Source organism: Musa acuminata, chromosome BXJ1-6, assembly GCF_036884655.1.
Source record: "Musa acuminata AAA Group cultivar baxijiao chromosome BXJ1-6, Cavendish_Baxijiao_AAA, whole genome shotgun sequence".
Classification (NCBI taxonomy): Eukaryota; Viridiplantae; Streptophyta; class Magnoliopsida; order Zingiberales; family Musaceae; genus Musa; species Musa acuminata.
This window is the reverse complement of record NC_088332.1, coordinates 43,303,077-43,321,465: the sequence shown is the minus strand read 5'-3', so window position 1 is coordinate 43,321,465 and position 18,389 is coordinate 43,303,077. Positions and strand designations below refer to the sequence as shown.

General features: G+C 41.1%; 2 protein-coding genes across 7 annotated transcripts; both read right to left on the bottom strand.

Moving 5' to 3' along the window:
- Positions 1–1,097: 1,097 nt before the first annotated feature.
- On the bottom strand, positions 1,098–7,660 carry LOC103989629 (putative glucose-6-phosphate 1-epimerase). Of its 2 annotated transcripts, XM_065189151.1 has the most exons (9): positions 7,499–7,660; positions 5,521–5,618; positions 5,277–5,351; positions 4,472–4,528; positions 4,237–4,400; positions 3,962–4,096; positions 3,568–3,670; positions 2,560–2,659; positions 1,098–1,540 (listed from the first exon to the last, which is right to left on the bottom strand). In XM_065189151.1, the coding sequence occupies exons 1-9, from the start codon at positions 7,503–7,505 to the stop codon at positions 1,362–1,364; spliced, it is 918 nt and encodes a 305-aa protein (XP_065045223.1). In that variant the 5' UTR covers positions 7,506–7,660; the 3' UTR covers positions 1,098–1,361. The 2 variants fall into 2 exon arrangements, with proteins under 2 accessions (XP_065045223.1, XP_009406810.2); XM_009408535.3 differs by lacking the exon at positions 7,499–7,660 and having other exon boundaries at positions 5,521–7,028.
- A 279-nt stretch (positions 7,661–7,939) lies between these two features.
- On the bottom strand, positions 7,940–15,975 carry LOC135677160 (G-box-binding factor 3-like). 5 transcript variants are annotated; one of them, XM_065189147.1, is made up of 14 exons: positions 15,819–15,968; positions 15,617–15,746; positions 14,374–14,450; positions 13,748–13,798; positions 13,581–13,673; positions 11,345–11,425; positions 11,076–11,135; positions 10,756–10,904; positions 10,564–10,621; positions 10,415–10,463; positions 9,860–10,122; positions 9,326–9,403; positions 9,100–9,225; positions 7,940–8,616 (listed from the first exon to the last, which is right to left on the bottom strand). In XM_065189147.1, exons 3-14 carry the CDS (start codon positions 14,431–14,433, stop codon positions 8,404–8,406), a joined length of 1,281 nt encoding a protein of 426 aa, XP_065045219.1. In that variant the 5' UTR covers positions 14,434–14,450; positions 15,617–15,746; positions 15,819–15,968; the 3' UTR covers positions 7,940–8,403. The 5 variants fall into 5 exon arrangements, 4 of the variants coding, with proteins under 4 accessions (XP_065045219.1, XP_065045221.1, XP_065045218.1 ...); XM_065189149.1 differs by having other exon boundaries at positions 13,748–13,792; XR_010514561.1 differs by lacking the exon at positions 15,617–15,746 and adding an exon at positions 8,726–8,928 and having other exon boundaries at positions 8,480–8,616; positions 15,819–15,975.
- Positions 15,976–18,389: the final 2,414 nt, after the last annotated feature.

Sequence of the window (18,389 nt, the reverse complement as noted above, 5' to 3'; positions counted from 1 at the left end):
CGTGTCTCCCTTTATCGCTCGAACCGCACGGAGTCCGGAGGCGAGCAGGAGATGGAGGTCGTGTATCCGCTCACCAGATTCAGATTAGAAGGTCGTCGTCCCCATGGCGGACAGATCTTTGCCCTTCTCCTTCCTTTGAAAGAAAGAGAGGAACCTTCGGCGAGCATCGTTTCAGTTTTGTATGTTGAGGAGTGCACCAAACAAGAACATGGCTTATATTAAGAGGGAACACTCGCAAGATAATCTAATTTTGCTACTCTGTGATGCAACATACCTTTCATGGAGAGCTGATGAGTAGTGGCATGAACAAATGTTCCATGATCTGGTCTTTCCAACTCGATCCTTATCATTCTCTCTTCACTGATTTGTCACCTAAGAGGAGGAACTTGGAAGCTGAAGCTAGAAAATAACAGTGTTTAATACTTGTCCTTGTTAGTTTTGCTACTACGATCACTAATATCAAAGTATAATTAAAACATCCATTATCATCCCATCAATACTTTAGGTATAAAAAATTAATAATAATTACAAAAAGGAGGCCTTTAGGATGATAAAAGATCAGCTTTGCTGTAAAAGAGAATGGGATTGACCCCTTTTACAAGCAGATATTGTGTGTCCTCATTTGAAGATCTTGGCATGAACTGGGTTGACCCCTTTTACAAGCGGATCTTGGACATCCTCACTTGCAGATCTTAGGATGAACAGATCTTGGGCATCCTCATTTGCAGATCTTCGGATGAACGAAATTGACCACTTTATAAGCAGATCTTGAGATGAAGGACCCACAAACTGCATTTACAGATCTAGCAAAGAGTTTCTTATCATCTAAAGGGTGAGACCAGAGGTTTTTTTGATGTGTGAAATAATCTATTGAGAGTGTCAGTCTTCGACCTTTACCAGCTCCCGGAGTCTAAGCCTTCCCACTGTGCAAGACATTCAAATTGGATAGGGGTTGAAGCTTTGATCACTATACAACCAGCAACAATGATGTGATCTTCAAGAGATTTGATTATAATGCCAGCTCCTGCATGCTCAGAAATATAGTCAAAAGCACTCAAAGGTGATATATCAAACACCTAAAAATTGAACTCCAAAGCTCACCCAAACAATTTTTTAATGATTTAGAATTATATATATATATATAGTTATAGTTAGCTTTTGCTGTTCTATTTAACACTACATAGAGCCAAAATTTAAAGGTTTCGGACATGCATGAGCATACAATTAAGCTACATAAGCTCAAATCTAATCGGCTGTTCTGCATATGTTTCTATAGACTGTCATCCATGATCTAACACAGTACAGAAGGCTGTCATTTAAAAATAGTGCGCCTTCGCATGCATCCCAGGTGATGGAGATGATCAAATGAAGTGGGTGGAAGGGATGGACGAAATGTCCACGCGCCCTGTCCACTCTTCACCTGGCTTTAGGGTGATAGGTCTCTCGACCACAGCACCATCCACGCACAGCATCTGCTTGTACTCCTCATCTCCCAGATCCGCGATGGATTTGGATTTCTTCTCCCATGGGTTCCAAACTACTGTAATGAATGAATGGAAGCATAGTTAGAAGGACATGCAACATAAATTTCTCACAACAAAGAAAAGTATATCATGTATCATCCAATGGTCTCTCAGGTCTTTTTCAATACCCATTCTAAACAATCTTTTACTCTTTCAAATGATTGTACAGTCACCACTAGCTAGTAATTTTAAAGTTTATAGGATGAGATTTTTTTGAGTTCTCAATTAACCGGGTAACGCATACCACCGAAAGATCCATTCCAATATTTTAGGTGTATTGGTGAGAGAGTTGTTTCTGCATAGAAAAAGAGCAAAAACATGAAAGTGGATGTCAAACAACCATATGCGGCTTCAGTGTTCTAACGTGTTCTAACAAATCATTATCTCAGATGATAATTTCAACAAATGCACGCTGGAAGTACTACATGCTATAAGTGCAACTTAAGCTTTATAAACTTTCTTAAAGGAAAATCTGTAAAATTCTTTCTCTACATATTAAAATTAATAAATTTAGCTCTTAACCAGTGATGTTAAGGTCACGTTTCCCTATTTTTGCATGTCCTCTAAAGAGAAGAATCATGAATACGTTGTAGTGAATTGTTTCCATTGTAATATGACATTTCAAGTCCACTGGACTTTGCAGAGAATTATTTTTCAAGGGAAGCTTAACTTTCAAATATACATGTAGCAGCCCGTGGGAAAACAACTTTAAAGGGGATGGAAATGATGGCCTATGGTGAACCAAACTAATTGCCAATCGCATGTAGGAATTAGCTACAGAACTTAAATGTTTTCTTCACAAAAATATTCTTCTAACAGTTGCTTGTCAACTCTCCATTGTTCTGAAAACTTATGAACCAAAGCAGGAAACTTTCTAAGTCAATGTAAATGCAGACACACAATAAACTCAATTGAAGCATTTATTCAGATAAAGAAGTATCATAATTTAGTAAGTTAACATTAAAACAAGCACATCATAATCGATAATATAACTAAATGTGTGGATTTAGCAGGATTTATTAAGACAGCATCATACCAACATCCGGCAGTCCTTTCTTTTTTATTAGAAAAGTCCGCTTCTTCTCATGGTCAAGAACTGCAATTACATTTGGCGAACCAAGATAAATTCGATCAACCTGCAGATCAGTAAAGTTAGCATTATATAACTCAATGTTACAAGTTAAAAGATCTACTGGGGATGTAGAATACATTTAGAAGCGATGGTGGTGGTTTATTCTTTTTTTTATTTGCTGATGACAGATAAAATTTGCAGTTCACATGCCAATGGATTAGAAAGAGATTTTTAATATACCCCTTAAATTCCCTATTTAATTTATACAACAAATTTTTTTAATACAAGCATTACTGTGCATAACTATTCTAAAGAATAATTCCACTTGCTTCAAGATGTAACCATAATTTTTTCTCCAATATTCTTTCTTCATCTGTAGAAAGTTTAAGTACTATTTAGATGTTAGCTCGTGTACAAGTGTCAAAATACTTTTCCATATATATGTTTTTTTATCACTAAAATCAATATTTCAAGTGAAAATAAATCACAAGCAAATCTGTCATAATTGGAAGTTTTTCTACCCTTTAAGCACATTCTGCACTCATAGTCTCTTATTTGAATCATTAGCTGATGAGTGAAACATTTAAGAAGCGAGTCTCCCACATCCTGCATTGGCAGGAGACTTATGTCCTAAGGTACCCCTTTTTGTTTTCCAGGAGAGCTACTAAATTATGGAGACTTGGTCTTTAAAGCTTCAGACATATTACCCTTGATAACCTGCATGTAAATGGAAGTTTCTCTCTTGCATCATTTTACCAGATTTGCCAAAACATGAATTAAATTTCTTATATGCAGAACCATCTCCTAAATGCAGAACAGGGAATGACAGTTATACGTATCAGTATGCAAACTGCACAAGATTTAACCTGGTCCCAACTTATGATAAGGTAAAAAATAGAGATGATGCCATGATCTTCCATCATTTTGAGGTCCAAATTAGTGTTTTCCATGATAAGCAAACACAGAGGTTACCTCAGATTCAAATGTTACAGCATCTCCTTGTTCTGTGAATCGTTTGCGTTGGCAAAGATTGTCTAGATAATCAAGTGTCTCCAGACCTTCTATCCTCACTTCACTGTGGATACATGTTTCTCATGTAAGACATACAACATCTAAAATTTTGCACCATAGAAATTTATTAACGATGGAGCATCACCAGAGTTAAATGAGTAAAAGCTTTGGAAAATCATAAAAGGCACAAAAAAACAAAGGTTCAAAAGTACTTAAATGAAGTTAGCATTGGTTGCATATAGACAAATGACGAGGAACACCATTATCCCACATCAAGTTCTCATTTTATAATAGTCTAATGGAAATTGTGCGACGTATTGATGTGAATTAGAAATTGAAAGATATGATCTCATACCTGATGTCAGAAACAGACAAGTATGTATGGTAAGCAAACGAGAAACTAAATGGTTTCCCGTTGATGTTTCTAACACGTGATATCATGGTAAGAACTCCATTCATTGCAAGAGACACTCTGAGGCGAAACTCATAACTGAAAATATAAAAGTTCAGCTAAATATTAATTGGATGACCAAAACAACTATAACAATCACAACCGGTGAAGGAAGAGAATAACAGACAAAGATTTTTACAGACGATGACATCTGTAACATGGTAAGATGAATTGAATACCAGTGTGGCCAGCACTTCAAATCATCTTCAGATGGCTTAAGCAGCAGGTCAACAGAAACCTTTTCTTTGCCATCATCGTTTCTTAGAGGTGGAGGATCATAATCGATGCTCCACATTTTGTTCCTTGCAAATCCATGTTGCTCGAGTGATCCACAATTTCCGAACTGAGAGGACATGGAAATAGGTAAACATATGTAGCAGGACTATAGTGATGGAGAAATTTAGCTGTTAATACCTGTGGAAAGCAGATGGGAATTCCTCCACGCATAGCCTTTGGTGGCTTAAATATGGCCTACACAAAGGAATCAATAAAAATCATCTCTATCGACCATAACTCGTGCCTTTTGTTGTATTAATCTTCAAAATTAAAGTGAATGTAAAGTTTGATGTAAGAGAATTTTAAGTAAACAAGGTTAAAGAAAATCAATCATTTTTAACGAAGTCCAATCTGTATGCATATCAGTGAACTGTCATTTACAGATAAAAGACCTCGTTCATTAAAGATAACACAATATAATACAGATTGTGTTTAGACTCACTTCAAATTTTTCAACATCAAGATATATCTAAAGATGTCATATGCCTTCCCTGTTGAGTATAAAAATGGTATTTTAATTGTGGCATTCTGATACCAATGTTCTGTGGATGGATTTGATGCACTGAGAATTACACACACAACATAGAGACAGAATCTAGATTCATTCAATTGGGACTCACCATGCAGTAGAGCCTTCAGTCTTGACTGATTATTATTGTCCCAATAACTATGATCTCTCTGTTATATTCAACACTCATTATCAAGAACCTAATCCTATGTATCATATGGTATCATAGCATCAGAAGTAGTCATTCCTTGGAATCTCATTAAAAAAATTCAAACTATCGGTCATCATTGATCTTCCATTAAGCCTAGGTTCCATCATTCAATACATAAATCTTCCCAGTCACTTGAGTTGCTAACACCAAGTTAGCAAGTCACAACACAAATAAAATTGAAAATATTAAAACATATGCATGCCACAGGGTTCTAATATATTTACCTTGCTGCTAGTGAACAAGAGTTCTTCGCCCCGCTCATTCTTCCATGAAACAACCTGTCCTCCATGCAAACTAACCTGGATTGCTGACAGAAGAATTATTAAAATGAACCAAGAAAAAATTTATCAAATGGACACGAAGATCAATGACCAACATAAGCAGTCAACCATAGAAAGAACACGGCACAAATCTTGGCCAAATAGTAAAACTGACAGAGAAAAAGGAATCAATGGTATAGTATCTCACCCGAGCAGATGCTCCTCGTGGCACACGAAGAACCACTTGATCAATTCCGTTCCAGTCCTTCACCACCTCCAATACCGAGTTCTGATCCCAGGCAGTAGCTGAATGACCCATTATAAGTAACACATAGATTCGCTAGAGTCAATCTCAGATACTACTAATTGCTACTGCTTTTTAAGCCAAATAAACCCACAGTGAACAGTATAAATCTCCAAGAACACGAGAGAAGAGTCACTTCTCGGATAACAAACTCACACCAGTCGCTATTCCGACGGGTGAGGATGCCAACAGCACCCGGCACTTTTCCCGTGATTACAAACCTATATCTCGTGACCAGAGTTTACATCTACCAATCCACCCTCCCTGATGTTGCAAACTCCACAAAAAGACATCTCAATACACATCAGGGACGGTTGAGAGCTAAGAAAGAAGGCTCTGGGATCGAGTGGCGTAGCTATGCTCTAATTACTGTTCAGAATGGATCGACTCAAACCAAGCAAGTCCTCAATCACCCAAAAAAGAAAAGAGAACCAAGGGAGAGCGCACTAAATCTAACTCTCTGTGCTCTTACTTACGGCAAGAAGATCAAATATGCAGCTCCAAAATCTTGACTTCTATCCAACAAACACTAGATACGCACAGATGAAGGGACATCGCCCAGAAAAGAAGAGAGCACTCGGTCCCTCAGAGCTATGCAAATGCTCCTTTTTACCCCGAAAAAGAAAGTAAAGAGCTAGCAGTGAAAGAAAGCAAATAATTTCGTCATGATAGTGAAACTTCAAAGCAGCAGCTCTGAAGCCCCTGAGGTTTTTTCCTCGAAAAGGACGAACCCAACAAAAATAACGTCTCGAGAAAGCTCAAAAAGAAATGATCTCGAGAAAAAATGCGAGACTCGTACAAGTTTATCTTTGGAGGAAAGGGAAGCGATTAAAAAAAGAGCCCGGACCACTAATTCCCACTGATCTCAATGCTTCCGAGATCGAGAAGCAAATTAGGACTTAAACGGGAGGTACTTCGACGAGAACTCCCTCCCGCGGCTGTCACATTGCCATCGAAAGACGACCCGCCATCGCCACCCGGTACCGGTGGCATCATCCCGAACTCAGATCCCCAAAACCCGGTTCAGACCACCAACCCACTCCCTAATGAGCTCAAACGCGAGCTTCTCGTGCAGCATTCACTTCCGGATCGAAGCCATTGCAAAGCCAAGCATCCGACGAGAGAGAGAGAGAGAGGGACGGGGGAAGGGGAAGATCGATGATTCGGATGAAGGGGAGCGGAATCCGAAAGATCAGCAGGGTGGAAGAACCGCCGAGGAAAGCTGTACTGTTAAATGCTGGTGAGGAACGTGTCGAGAGGCCATTGGGCGTCCCTGCTTTCTTAAAAGAAAAAAAAAAGCCGTGCGTCGGGTCGACCCGACTTCCACGTCCGGACAAGATACCCGTAACCGCTATGGATGCTGCCAGGGGCCCATCTCGGATTTCATGCGGGCCCCGCGTCGAGAAAGGCGGGTGACAAGCCTCGAGGGGGCGGACAAGGGTCAAAATTCAAACGAGGGGGGGGGAGTCCCCTGCCGCCCCCTCCTTTCTCGCCTTTTCGGCGTCAGAGCCGCCGGTTTGCTACACCGGGGGGTGACCGCAAACGCAGGGCTCGTGGTCTTTGTGATGCTAGAATAATGCGGATGGTCATTAGAAGCCAAGAAAAGAAAGGTGAGGCTCGCGTAGGAGCGACCGGCGACAGGAGATCACGTGGGCGTGGTCTCACCTACCTCCGCCTCGGGGGCCGCTTGCCCACGAGAGGGAGCGTAGCGCGCAGGGCATCTGCTCGAGCGCCGAGGTGGCAGGTGAGCACACCCCGAGCTCCTGTCAACAAAAACTAGACCGCAGAGTCAATTCATCGAACGGCCTATGGACGGACGGAAGAACACACATGACCTCCCTCTCCGCGTTAAAAGCACTTAAAAAGCTTGTAAGCATACGACCTTGCATTTGATGTAATGGCTGTCAGTGACCTGCCATCTGCGCATGCGCTGCTCGGCCGTTTCGCCCAGAGGAGTACAGAAAGACATCCCCATGCGTCGCTCCACTCCTGCCTTTTTCTGTGTTCTAACTGATGATGATATTGGGATTCATCCCGTCTTCACTTCATGCCTCCTTTTAAAGAGGCGAGGGTGGTGCAAATCTCAGGATGTGGCACCTCGACTCCGAGAAGTGACCTGAGAGAGATTGCGATTCACTATCTGATTCACTGCACCAAGAATGCAAAAAGATTGAGAGTCGATGTTCGCATACAGGTAATGATGCATGAGCTAAAAGAGAGAGAGAGAGAGTAGAGACCACAAAGGATTTACTTGTTGCCACATCAATTTTTCAACCTTATCACTATCTATCAGATTTGCTACTCCAAAACCAAACATTCAGAATCAACCTTGGAATGTATGATCGTCGTCATCCATAAGCACAGAAACAATATGTGTACAGACCACAAGGGATGTACTCACCGGCACAGGTAAGCAAGTTCAGAAGGAAACACTAGTCTCCGGGCATCCTAAATATACAGTAGATTCTTTTGTTTATTATACTCCAACAACATGGGTTTCCAAGACATTTCCAACACCATGAATGGACCATTAAAAAAAAAAAGTTACAGGGGCCATACAACCTAGACAACAGATTATACAGTATTAAGTACTAAAGACTTTTCTTCAGCAAACACAGACCATCATGCCAGCAAAACTCCTGGACTTGAAACAGTCATATGTCTTCCAAGCTGATTAGTCTCTTAAATTCTACCTAATTTAGTTGAGCCTGCCATAAGGTTAAGGTTAGCAGTGCAGTAGTTTTGCGCCGAAAATTCCGCCAAAACTAAAGATTAGTAAAATGAGAATCAGCTTGCTGCCACGGCATCTCTTCGTGGACTGGTGTTCAGAAGCTGGTGAAGCTTCCCACCAGACTGGTCGCTGGTGTCACCCTCTTGTGGTGCCGGTCTAGCAGAGTTTTGGTTTTCTATCATTGATAAGAAGTTCTCGGCAACCAACGGCGGGATTCTCACACTCTTCGTTTTACCAAAATGACTTGACTGCACATTCTTCAGCTTATCCTGTATAACAGACGGAAAACAATTATGTCAAGTCTCCCCTTGCCGTTCAAAGATTTCCTTTTGCATTTTCATATAAACTATTTAGGTGTGCCAGAGTATCAAATCCGACCTGAAGTTTTACGCATGGATCCTCATATTTGGATCCAACATGCTTTACTGTATCAGGCATTGATCCTGGCCTTGAACCCAATGATATGCAGACCATATCTAAAAACTATTGAATTAAGATCGGCATTAAGGGATTTGATGATAGGTGGATCCAACATGCTCTACTAGATCGGGCATTGATCCCGGCATTGAACCTAAAGATACCTAGACCATATTGAAAAGTTATCGGATTACGATCCGCATTAAGGCATTGATCAGGCATTCATCTTTGTTGTAGCGCATTCCGTGCTGGTGCGTATCAGTCACAAAATAAAGAACAGACAATAGAAAAGCCTGGAACAATCAAATCCGGAATTATTAGCAAAATGAGACTACCGTTAGGGCAGAATTTTCCAATCTCAGTTTATCTGAATTCTCCTTCAGGCGACTAATTTCAGATCTGAGATTCGTATTGTCAGCACTCAGGCACTCAACTTTCAAAGCAAGTTCCTCGGTTTCTGCCTGAAATGCAAATATCAGAATTTTAATGAGGTTGACGAGAAGAAAAAGAATCAAGAGGACAAGCAGAGGTTGTACCCTCGACTCATCATGATGCCAGTACCTGTTTCCTCAACCTTGACCTCCTAGCTGATTCTCTGTTAGACTGTTTCCTCCTTTCCCTTTTTAGTTCTCTCTCATCCTATACAGAAGGCACATCTAAACAAGGTTAATAACCAAGAAGCCTGTAATAAAACCACCATTGTGAATGCAGAGGAATTCCAAATAATAAATCTGCAATCCCCATGTCATTCATATGTCTACAACCAACATTTGAGAAAGAATATTGATGCAATTAACACTAATATATGATAGCAGGTAGCCAGGAACAATGATGAAAATTCCACTATTGCAAGTAAATTATGAATATTAAGAACAATGAGAATGCCACATTAGTGGTGGTCCTAAGAGGGTGTTGAAAATGAAAAGGCAGTTTAAAAGAAAAGAAAAGAAAAAAGAATAACTCAATGAGAAACATGATAAAAAACAAGGTCAGGACCATGGTCAAATAATCTTCACAGGAAAGAGTGGAAAAAAGTCTATTATCAACTTAGAAAATATGAATTAATAACTTGAGAGACATGGATGGTGCACATGCCTTCATCCAGAGTTCAGGAGTCGCTCTATTACGGCTGGGGACCACAGCACCAGTTGCCAGTGGGACAGGTGTGCCAATGCCTTTCACTTTGTTGGCACTGGAAACTCTTATGTCCATCCCTGGTGCTGGGACAGATGAAAGAACAGTTCCTACTGGTTTTGCTGTGATAACAGGTGTTCCAGTAACACCTGCAGCTGCTTTTGAGGATGTACCTGTTTCCTCAGTGTGACCAGGTTTGACCCGTTCGCTAACTTTAGCTTTGTCTGTAAAACCAAAAAGATCTTTTTAGGCATGAATTCTGTGTAAATTTATGAGATATAGGGATGATATCGGATAATATCTCAAATCTAATGCTTAATTGATGAAGGGAAATAAATAGTTCAAAAAGAGTGATCATCAATAGCTAAAACATCCATGAAAACACAAAGGGTTGCTTCCGGCATTTTGTTTGGAATAGATCTACCAGAACAAAACATCAGCACACATCAAACAAAGTCGAGCAAACTTGCATAATTTTGATAAATAATGATCTGACAATCAAAAGCATGGAAGAACCTGAGGATGGTCCGTCTTCAGATCTTTGCCTTCTTTGGTCTTTTGTTCCCTGAGATGGGAAACCTCCTAATCAAACTAGCAGAAGAAAATCCAAGAACATGTCCAGAAATTATTTGACGAGACAAGATAAGAAGAGCTAAGAGCATCACCCCTTCTGCATTATCTCCATTGCTTCCATCACTTGAGCCTTCTGTGCTGTTATACCCACTGGACCAATAAAATTTGATAGAAAACATTCATCAATATCAAAATATCAATCTGAAGAAAACATCAGCGGCTTCAAGAAGCAACAAAAGAAAATCTAAAAACAATTCTAGAACTGGATGAATGTCTGTGATTACCTGTTCCCATCAGCCTGATCTCTGTCCTCGATGATGCCATTGCCCCCAGACAAGGCAAGACCATCAAGCCCTTTAAGTTTTTTTACCAGGCTTTTATCTTTATGTTTTGATGACTTTGCAGGCATTTCTACACTTAAAGGAGTTGCCAGCTGCACATCAGCAGTGGTAGTGAGAGAGAGAGAGAGAGAGAGAGAGAACTGATCTGAAGGAGTAATGATCTTTAGGTGAATTGGAAAAGCATGGAATATGCAGAGCACAAAGGGTTTTGCTGGTGTAGTGGTAAATCCAATATAAATAAAGAACACATCAAATATACCCACCACTACTGCTTCACTTGTTGCTGGAGATGGTGAGATCCCTTGACAATGTGTATGAGAACCCTGCCACAATAAACCAATAGACTCAATGAAGACACTTAAATCTACAACAGCATCTTTCTGACATTTTTAGATCATGCACCTTTTGTGACTAAGATAATATCCTAATTAGAAATAATTCAAGCCAAAAGCATATGATGCAGTATAATTCATTCACTAAAACTGAGTTTGCTAATATACTGATACCAAATACAAGGCTATCTTTGACTTACAAGAGGCACTGAGGGATGAGTATAGACTCCCCCATGCGGGTAGATTGCAGCATATGGTGACCCAAAAGGAGGAACCAGAGGCTGCATCGAATGAAGAATATGTTAACCGAAGAACCACCTTGCATGCATGTAACTTTTGACCTAGTAACCAGTGAATCAAAGAACCAACAAGGACTATAAAATTTATATCTATGTGATGCTTAAAAGTAATCATGAGTTCTGACTAATATAAAGAAGAATTAAAGTTTATTCAAGTTGCAAAAAGGAAAAGCTTTGATTGGTGCAGCCCACAAGGTAAACAAGATTCATGGAGAGCTAAATGTACATAGCCCTGCAAATCGTCCGGATTGCATAAATCAGTTACTGGACAAGTTTATCTATAATAAATATGTTTAGTTTTCCTATACCCAGGAATCTCCAAAGGCACCAGATAGAAATTATTGGAGAAGTATAATCAAGTGACAGTGGCAGGAGCAAGTTTTGTAATGCCAAGCATGCTTCATAAATGCAAGGTATCAAATATGTCAGTTTGCCAGGATGTTCTCACATATATGATCAAATATAACAGAAGGGAAACCGATAACATTGACTGCAACATTTATAGGCTTGGTCAGCCAAAATGAATGTCTCTAGTACTAACTCTGAAAATGTTCAGTCAGTTAATGCAACAAAGTCATCATAAAGTAAACCAACACTGTAAATTGAGCATTTATTAATATGTCAACTAAAAATTTGCAAACGTTGTAGCCTTCACATTCAAGCAAATTTTAGAACATCTACAGGAACTCCTCACCCATATTTCTCCACATGTTAACAATTTTCCAAGCAGATATAAACCCTAATCTAAATTAAAAAGAGTCTAATACATCTAAATTATCATGGAATTACAGAGACCCCAGCTTGTAGATATTCATAACCAAAATTCGAATTATCTATTGGACAGATAGGTCCCTACCATCACTTATGCCAACAAGACACTATCACATTCTTTTTTCTAATATATATGCATGGTTTAGTTATCAAACTGTTGTCTCATCTATCCTAACCCACTACACTGCTTCTGTATCCTAGATGATAATCTATCAGTTGTAAACATTAAAAATATATAATTTTTTCGCAAAATTTGATATAAATGATATCATATAACACACTCAATAAGTTAATTATGATATATTTTTGACATAAATAATTATTTTTAAATACAAACCTGAATTGACATAAATTTAAACACAAACATGACTCAACAAAACTTATTCATCCCAGTTATTTGTAAAAATACCAAATCATTTGTCACTGTGGCAGTTATTTTCTTTTTTTCTCGACACGTAGTTCTTTTCTATCAGAACCTGGTTGCACAACTTAAAAGTGTACAGAGTACCCACTCTTCGCAAACAATTCCGAGAATAGAACTTGCTAGAAACTCACTTTCCAAGATTCTATACATGCCCTTTCATTGAAATCGGTGACAATAGAGTTTAAATTTACAGTCCACTCCATAGGAAGAATCATAGGGGTATCACAATTTCCCTTGTCATAATTCCTGAGGTCCTTGTCAAGGTTTACATATACTATATTCCCTCTGTAGCCTTTTGATATCTAACCACGCTCAAGGGCCATCCACACCCTTCCCAATGAACCCGTGGATAATAGATATTCTAGACTAATGCTAATAGCCTTTTTTTTTCTCATCACCCAAGTTTGAAACAGTTCGGGCTTTGTTCCATCAGAGGAGTAACAGATGTTGTCCTTTCGAGGTAGTACAATGTTTTGCAAACTTTTCTCAATCAATAATCCACAAATACCACAAAATAAATCAATCAAAACATATAACACTTCGCTGTTAGTACTTAGTGACCATCGTTCTCAATGAATATGATCTCATTTGATGCATGTTCATGTCTAGACTAGAAGATGTGAAGGAATCTTCATGTAGAACTTAAAATGAGGGAGTTCCATATTATGTTCCTTTGTCCTATTTTTCCCAGTACCATATCTTATCTCTTCTCATTTTATTTCAGTAAGGCCTAAATGATACTGAAGGAACAAGATTTCTTCTTTTTACTTCTGCACCTTCCAAGTTACTGTTTCCTTTTTAGCAAATGGTAGATGCACCAAGTTGCCTTGTGTCGAAGCAAGCAGCTAACTGATGACATTACCCTAATATATGATATGCTTGGGCACCAGAAATTTTCCTCAGCTAATTGTTCATGACAACATAATCAAGAATTCTGTTTACCTGGGGGCCCCACATATATGGATGAGGTGCATGACTGGGAGCAACTGCAGTGCTAAAATATGGAGGTGGCATCATTCCAGCTCCAAAATACGCCTAAATGAAAGAGAAGTGGTTTTAAATTATATTGGAGAACAAAAACAATAAAATAAAATTATAATAGTACTGACCTGCATAGCTGCCCATTCAGGATATGGAGGATTTGCAAGCGGCTCCTGCAACTTCAACAGAATAACACAAATAAACAAGATTCCCACAAAAGAAAAGATAATAAAAAACCAATACAAACAAACCTTTGACCAGAAAACTGGATCTAATAAGCATGTAGCATGGCATACACTGAGTAATTGTTTTCATGCTTGCTAGAAACAATTATGAAATTATCATTTTCCTTAAGGGAAATCGACAACTGACTAACCAAAATGCAACATAGCTGAGAAGACAGTCTACATTCTATATCTTTTAGGTGTAAATTTATATAATATTTCAGTGTATATCAAAGGAATCACCAAAGTCATGCTTCGATTGACTTGAAGTAACATAGTTGCCCATAATTTGAATTTTCATTCTGAACACAGTGCAATTCTTTTAGTAAAAATAATGCTTTAAAGCAAGAAATCACAGATCAAGAAGATTTGCAGCATAAAGAATATATGTAAACCGAAATGGTCTGACATTTCTGAAGTACAATAATTTGCACAAAAAACACACATATAGCAATATACATATACATAATATGCATATTAGTACTTCAAGAGAAAAACTCAAGTACAATTATGTTGATATATATGCCCACCTTCACAGGAGAAGATCCTTTGTTGGCCCTTGAAGGAGTTGTAGCTTCATTGCTTTTCATACTGGTTGGCCACACACCTGAACATAGTATGATAGCATATCAGAAAAATCTCTCTCTCGAACAAATTGATATCTTATTTAATCATAACTCAATCATGAATAACTCTTTAAACCACGAACTTCCAGAATCATTATGGCAATTCCATAAATGACATATGTAACAGGTCAAGCAGATATATTTGTGTAACAGATGAATTTCACCAAGATACACAGTGTTGTCCCAGTTTATGACGGCAATCGAATTTGTGTAACAGATATATTTAATAAAGATAAACCATTTCAATTTTTGCAACTTTACATCATCGAACTTCTCATCATATCAATTTCCAAACTACAAACGTGATAAAACCGTTTGCTCCAAATCAACGGAACAACAGAGAGGGGAAAAGATATACAAAGATCGGGTAAGAGAGCTTGTGAACGCACAAAAGAAGGAATTACTGAACAATTTCTTTTAAAAATTTTATGATGAATCAAGGGAACTCTGATCTAGCCGGAGACGTTTCTAGAAAAGAATCGAAGGTCAAAAGGGCCTTTTCCTTAGAAAGAAACATGAAGAGACCTCTAAAATGGGCGAAGTGCGAATCTTGGACGGTCGCTGATCACTTTCTGATACGAAAAGGACGAAAGTACCCAAAGAAACACAAAAAAGACGAGCTTTTGATTAGTGGGGATAAAAGAGAGGAAAATAGCATTCTATCGATCTGCGACTCGGAGCGAGTCTTTTGACTCTGCTGCGTCGTTGGATCACTGGAACGAGCATCGTACGTCGTACTGTTCTCCAACTGAAGAACACGCATCCCGTGACGCCCGCTCTCTCCTTCCCTATCTACCCGCATCTTCTTCTCGCGTCACCTAATTTCTTCCCCATCTACCCTCCCTCTCCAAAAAAACCAAACAAGGAGAAGGATACTGGGGATTATTACCGGAAATTGTCATGTTATCCATCGAAATATAATCTTCAATCAGATCGCGGAAAAAGAGCAAACTAGATGGCCTTCGAGGGGAATAAAAAAACGGAATTAAAACATTTTCTGGTAATTTCCCATAGCATAACCAGAGATAATGATAAATTCCGCTCATTAAACGATCAAAAAGGCAACAAAGTGCAAACCCAAACGATCCATAAGCCCCGCCGTGGATTCGAAGAAAATTTCAACAAAATAAGGCATCGACACACGCACATGCAACTATGCGGCACTAGATCCTTCCTCAAAGCCTTATGACCACCAACTCGCCGCGATTTCACCTCCGGAAAGAACCCACAGAAGAAACAGGTGGCTAAGGAAAGACGCTGAAGTGTTCCATGTAAGTCTGGGGGAGGTAAAAAGGATCTCAGAAGAAGAAGGCGCCTTCTCAAGAAGTATAAGAACACCCGAACCTTACCCTTTTTCCTGACTTCAATACAATTGTTCCTCCATTAGCCGGTAAAGAAAGCACGCAAAAGAGCTCGCTCTGCGAAGAAGAGTGGAGCGAAACGACAGACGAAAGAGAGAGAGAGGAGGAGGAACAAGACCTGGGAGGCAATTGGGAAAGAAACCCGGCGCCAAGCCGATAGCCACGTCATTATACACGTGTCGACTGAAGATGCCCGGTATGCTGGAGCGCCACCCCCGTCTTACACTGACGGCAAATCCCGAAACCCACAGAACGACCACGCACGGCCTCCGTGGGTCCCACCGTCCCTCTGCCCACCCATTGCCGTAGCGGTGAGTCGGTGACTGCGCTCTGGAACCACACGGCTTTCGCTTAAGAAGCCCACGGCCCAGGACCAGCACATAAGAAGGTGGCCCTCTTTGTTGGTGGGGCCCAGGACGAGCACGTAAGAAGCCCACGGCGCCTCCATGGACGCCGTCCTTACCCGTTTCCCATGGCCACAAAAGGCGGACCCCGCACGGAGTCCTCCGCGTGGTGCGTTTTCCGGGCCTCGTTTTTCCTGGTGCGGGAGAGGGGGGGCGTCACACGTAGCTTATTCCGTCCCGCGCCACCACGACCGGACACGTTTCAGCGTGCTGAGCCGTCTACGCGTCCAGCGGTAGCGGCTCGTGACGGCCAGCTAACATCCTCGTCATGGTATCGCCGACGTGGTGTCCCTTCCACCCGCATTAATTTAACCCATCGCCGCGCACGACGAACGACGTTCTCTCTTTTTTTGGCTCACAGACGTGGCTCTATCAGTCCCGTTGGGCACGCATGACGCCCACGGCTGGTGGATGATTTGTGGGTCGGTATGGGTGCCAAGAGGAATGAATTGATCTCCAGATCGCGTCCTATCGGAATAAAGAAACGGCAACATGTACATGTGATCTTTTTAGGACTTAAATGCCCCTCATTTATCTTGGCCAACGGACCACTGTGACCCATACCTTACCAGCGGTTGGTGGGTGCTACTGGATGGCCCGTGGGATCCGCGATTGAAGTTTTCGGGTCGGTTTGTCTGCGTAAATGTATATTTTTGGATGCTGTGTATCATTTTTTTGTTGCGTGAAAGTATGATGATAGAATAGCACGGTTAGTTAGAATCACTGCGACTAGTAGAGTGATCGCCAGACCGTCGATTACGTGAGTTGCAGCTGTGGGGCCTTTCTTTGCCTATTGGTTAATTAAGCGGGCAACGTCGCAAACGGGTAACCTTTGCCTTCTCGATCCGAGGATCACGTGTCCACCTCCCGCCGACTGGAAGAAATGCGGGGGGCCCACGGCTAGACGCCGCGCAGCCATCGAAGACCACAATCGACGGTTCTGATCGTTCCGGGAGTCTTGAGGAACGCGATCTCCCCACGCGGCCCCCGGCAGGTCGAAACCAGGCCTGGCCCACGGGATGGCGCCGTGACTCGGCGCAGAGCCGGGCCCACCACGATGCTGTCAGGCATCGACGGGTGGGATTCTATCCGCCAGCTCACGGCGCCTTCACCCACGTATGACGCAACGTCTCGTTTGTCCTTTTCCGCCCCCGATGGCCGACGTGGAGCACCGCCCTATTCACGTGGTGGCGGCGACGTGGCGGCTGCTGGTTGGCCCGGCCCCTGTCCTGTCCGTTTGGAAACGCGGCGTCGTGCGCCGTGACGTCGGTCCAGCTCGGCGAGGAGACGTACGGCCGTGGGACGAGGCGGGTGTGGCGCTCGCGCGGACGGAAGGGCACGAAGCGGTGGGCCCGCGGTGGTCCTGACGCGACGTGGTGCGATCGAGGATCTGACGTGGTTCAACTCACGTCCCTCGTCGGCGACCTCTTTAACAACCGGACATCATCTTTGAGCAGCCCGGGCTGTCTGAACCCCGGCAGGGACCACTGATTCCGGCACGGCGAGATCGGCGGGTCCCACCGTCGCCGGTGTTTTATCGCAAGTTCTGGTAAGGCGGATGGATGGAGGAGGTGTTTGCTGTTGGGCGAGAGATAGAGGAGCGGAGGAGTGATGAGGGTGAGCCCGACAAGGTGACGTGGTGCTCGGGGAAGCGCATGTGGACGATAGTGGTGGAGTGGGGACCCACACCGACGTGAACGTGAAGCAAAAGGCAGCAGCCAGAGAGGCGAATTCGTCAAATTACCACGAGAACAAGGCACGACAAGACACACGACTAATATTGAAATGGAGGATAATTTTACCGTGTGTGTATATATGTATATGTATATATATATATGTATATATATATATATAGTGTAATGTTTGTTGGGTAATTTACCCACAAAAATCATCTTTAATTGATTTGTATGAAAGATCAACCCTCTTCTTTTCAGAATTTATTAAGTATAAATCTATTCGAATTTGATTCAAATATTATTAGAATCATATAAAATTAATCATAAATTAATTATTTATTATAATTATCTTTTATCTTATTGCATAATCAACATGAAAATATATCAAATCAACTAAAAATTTTAAAAACAATTGAGTTATGTCATATTATTTATCTGTTGTGTTGAAAGATTGATAGGATAAATTTTATGGTATTACA

What these genes read in the sequence shown, in the direction of transcription:
- LOC103989629 (XM_009408535.3), bottom strand. Translation starts at nt 5,631, where the DNA reads ATGGGTCATTCAGCTACTGCCTGGGATCAGAACTCGGTATTGGAGGTG. An exon ending in CACGAGGAGCATCTGCTCGG is followed by an intron (nt 5,352 to 5,520) that starts GTGAGATACTAT and finishes TCAGCAATCCAG; the next exon opens with GTTAGTTTGCATGGAGGACA. An exon ending in TTGAAGTGCTGGCCACACTG is followed by an intron (nt 4,097 to 4,236) that starts GTATTCAATTCA and finishes TTATATTTTCAG; the next exon opens with TTATGAGTTTCGCCTCAGAG.
- LOC135677160 (XM_065189146.1), bottom strand. Translation starts at nt 14,433, where the DNA reads ATGAAAAGCAATGAAGCTACAACTCCTTCAAGGGCCAACAAAGGATCT. An exon ending in CATATATGTGGGGCCCCCAG is followed by an intron (nt 11,426 to 13,580) that starts GTAAACAGAATT and finishes CATTCGATGCAG; the next exon opens with CCTCTGGTTCCTCCTTTTGG. An exon ending in TGAAGACGGACCATCCTCAG is followed by an intron (nt 10,123 to 10,414) that starts GTTCTTCCATGC and finishes TTGGTTTTACAG; the next exon opens with ACAAAGCTAAAGTTAGCGAA.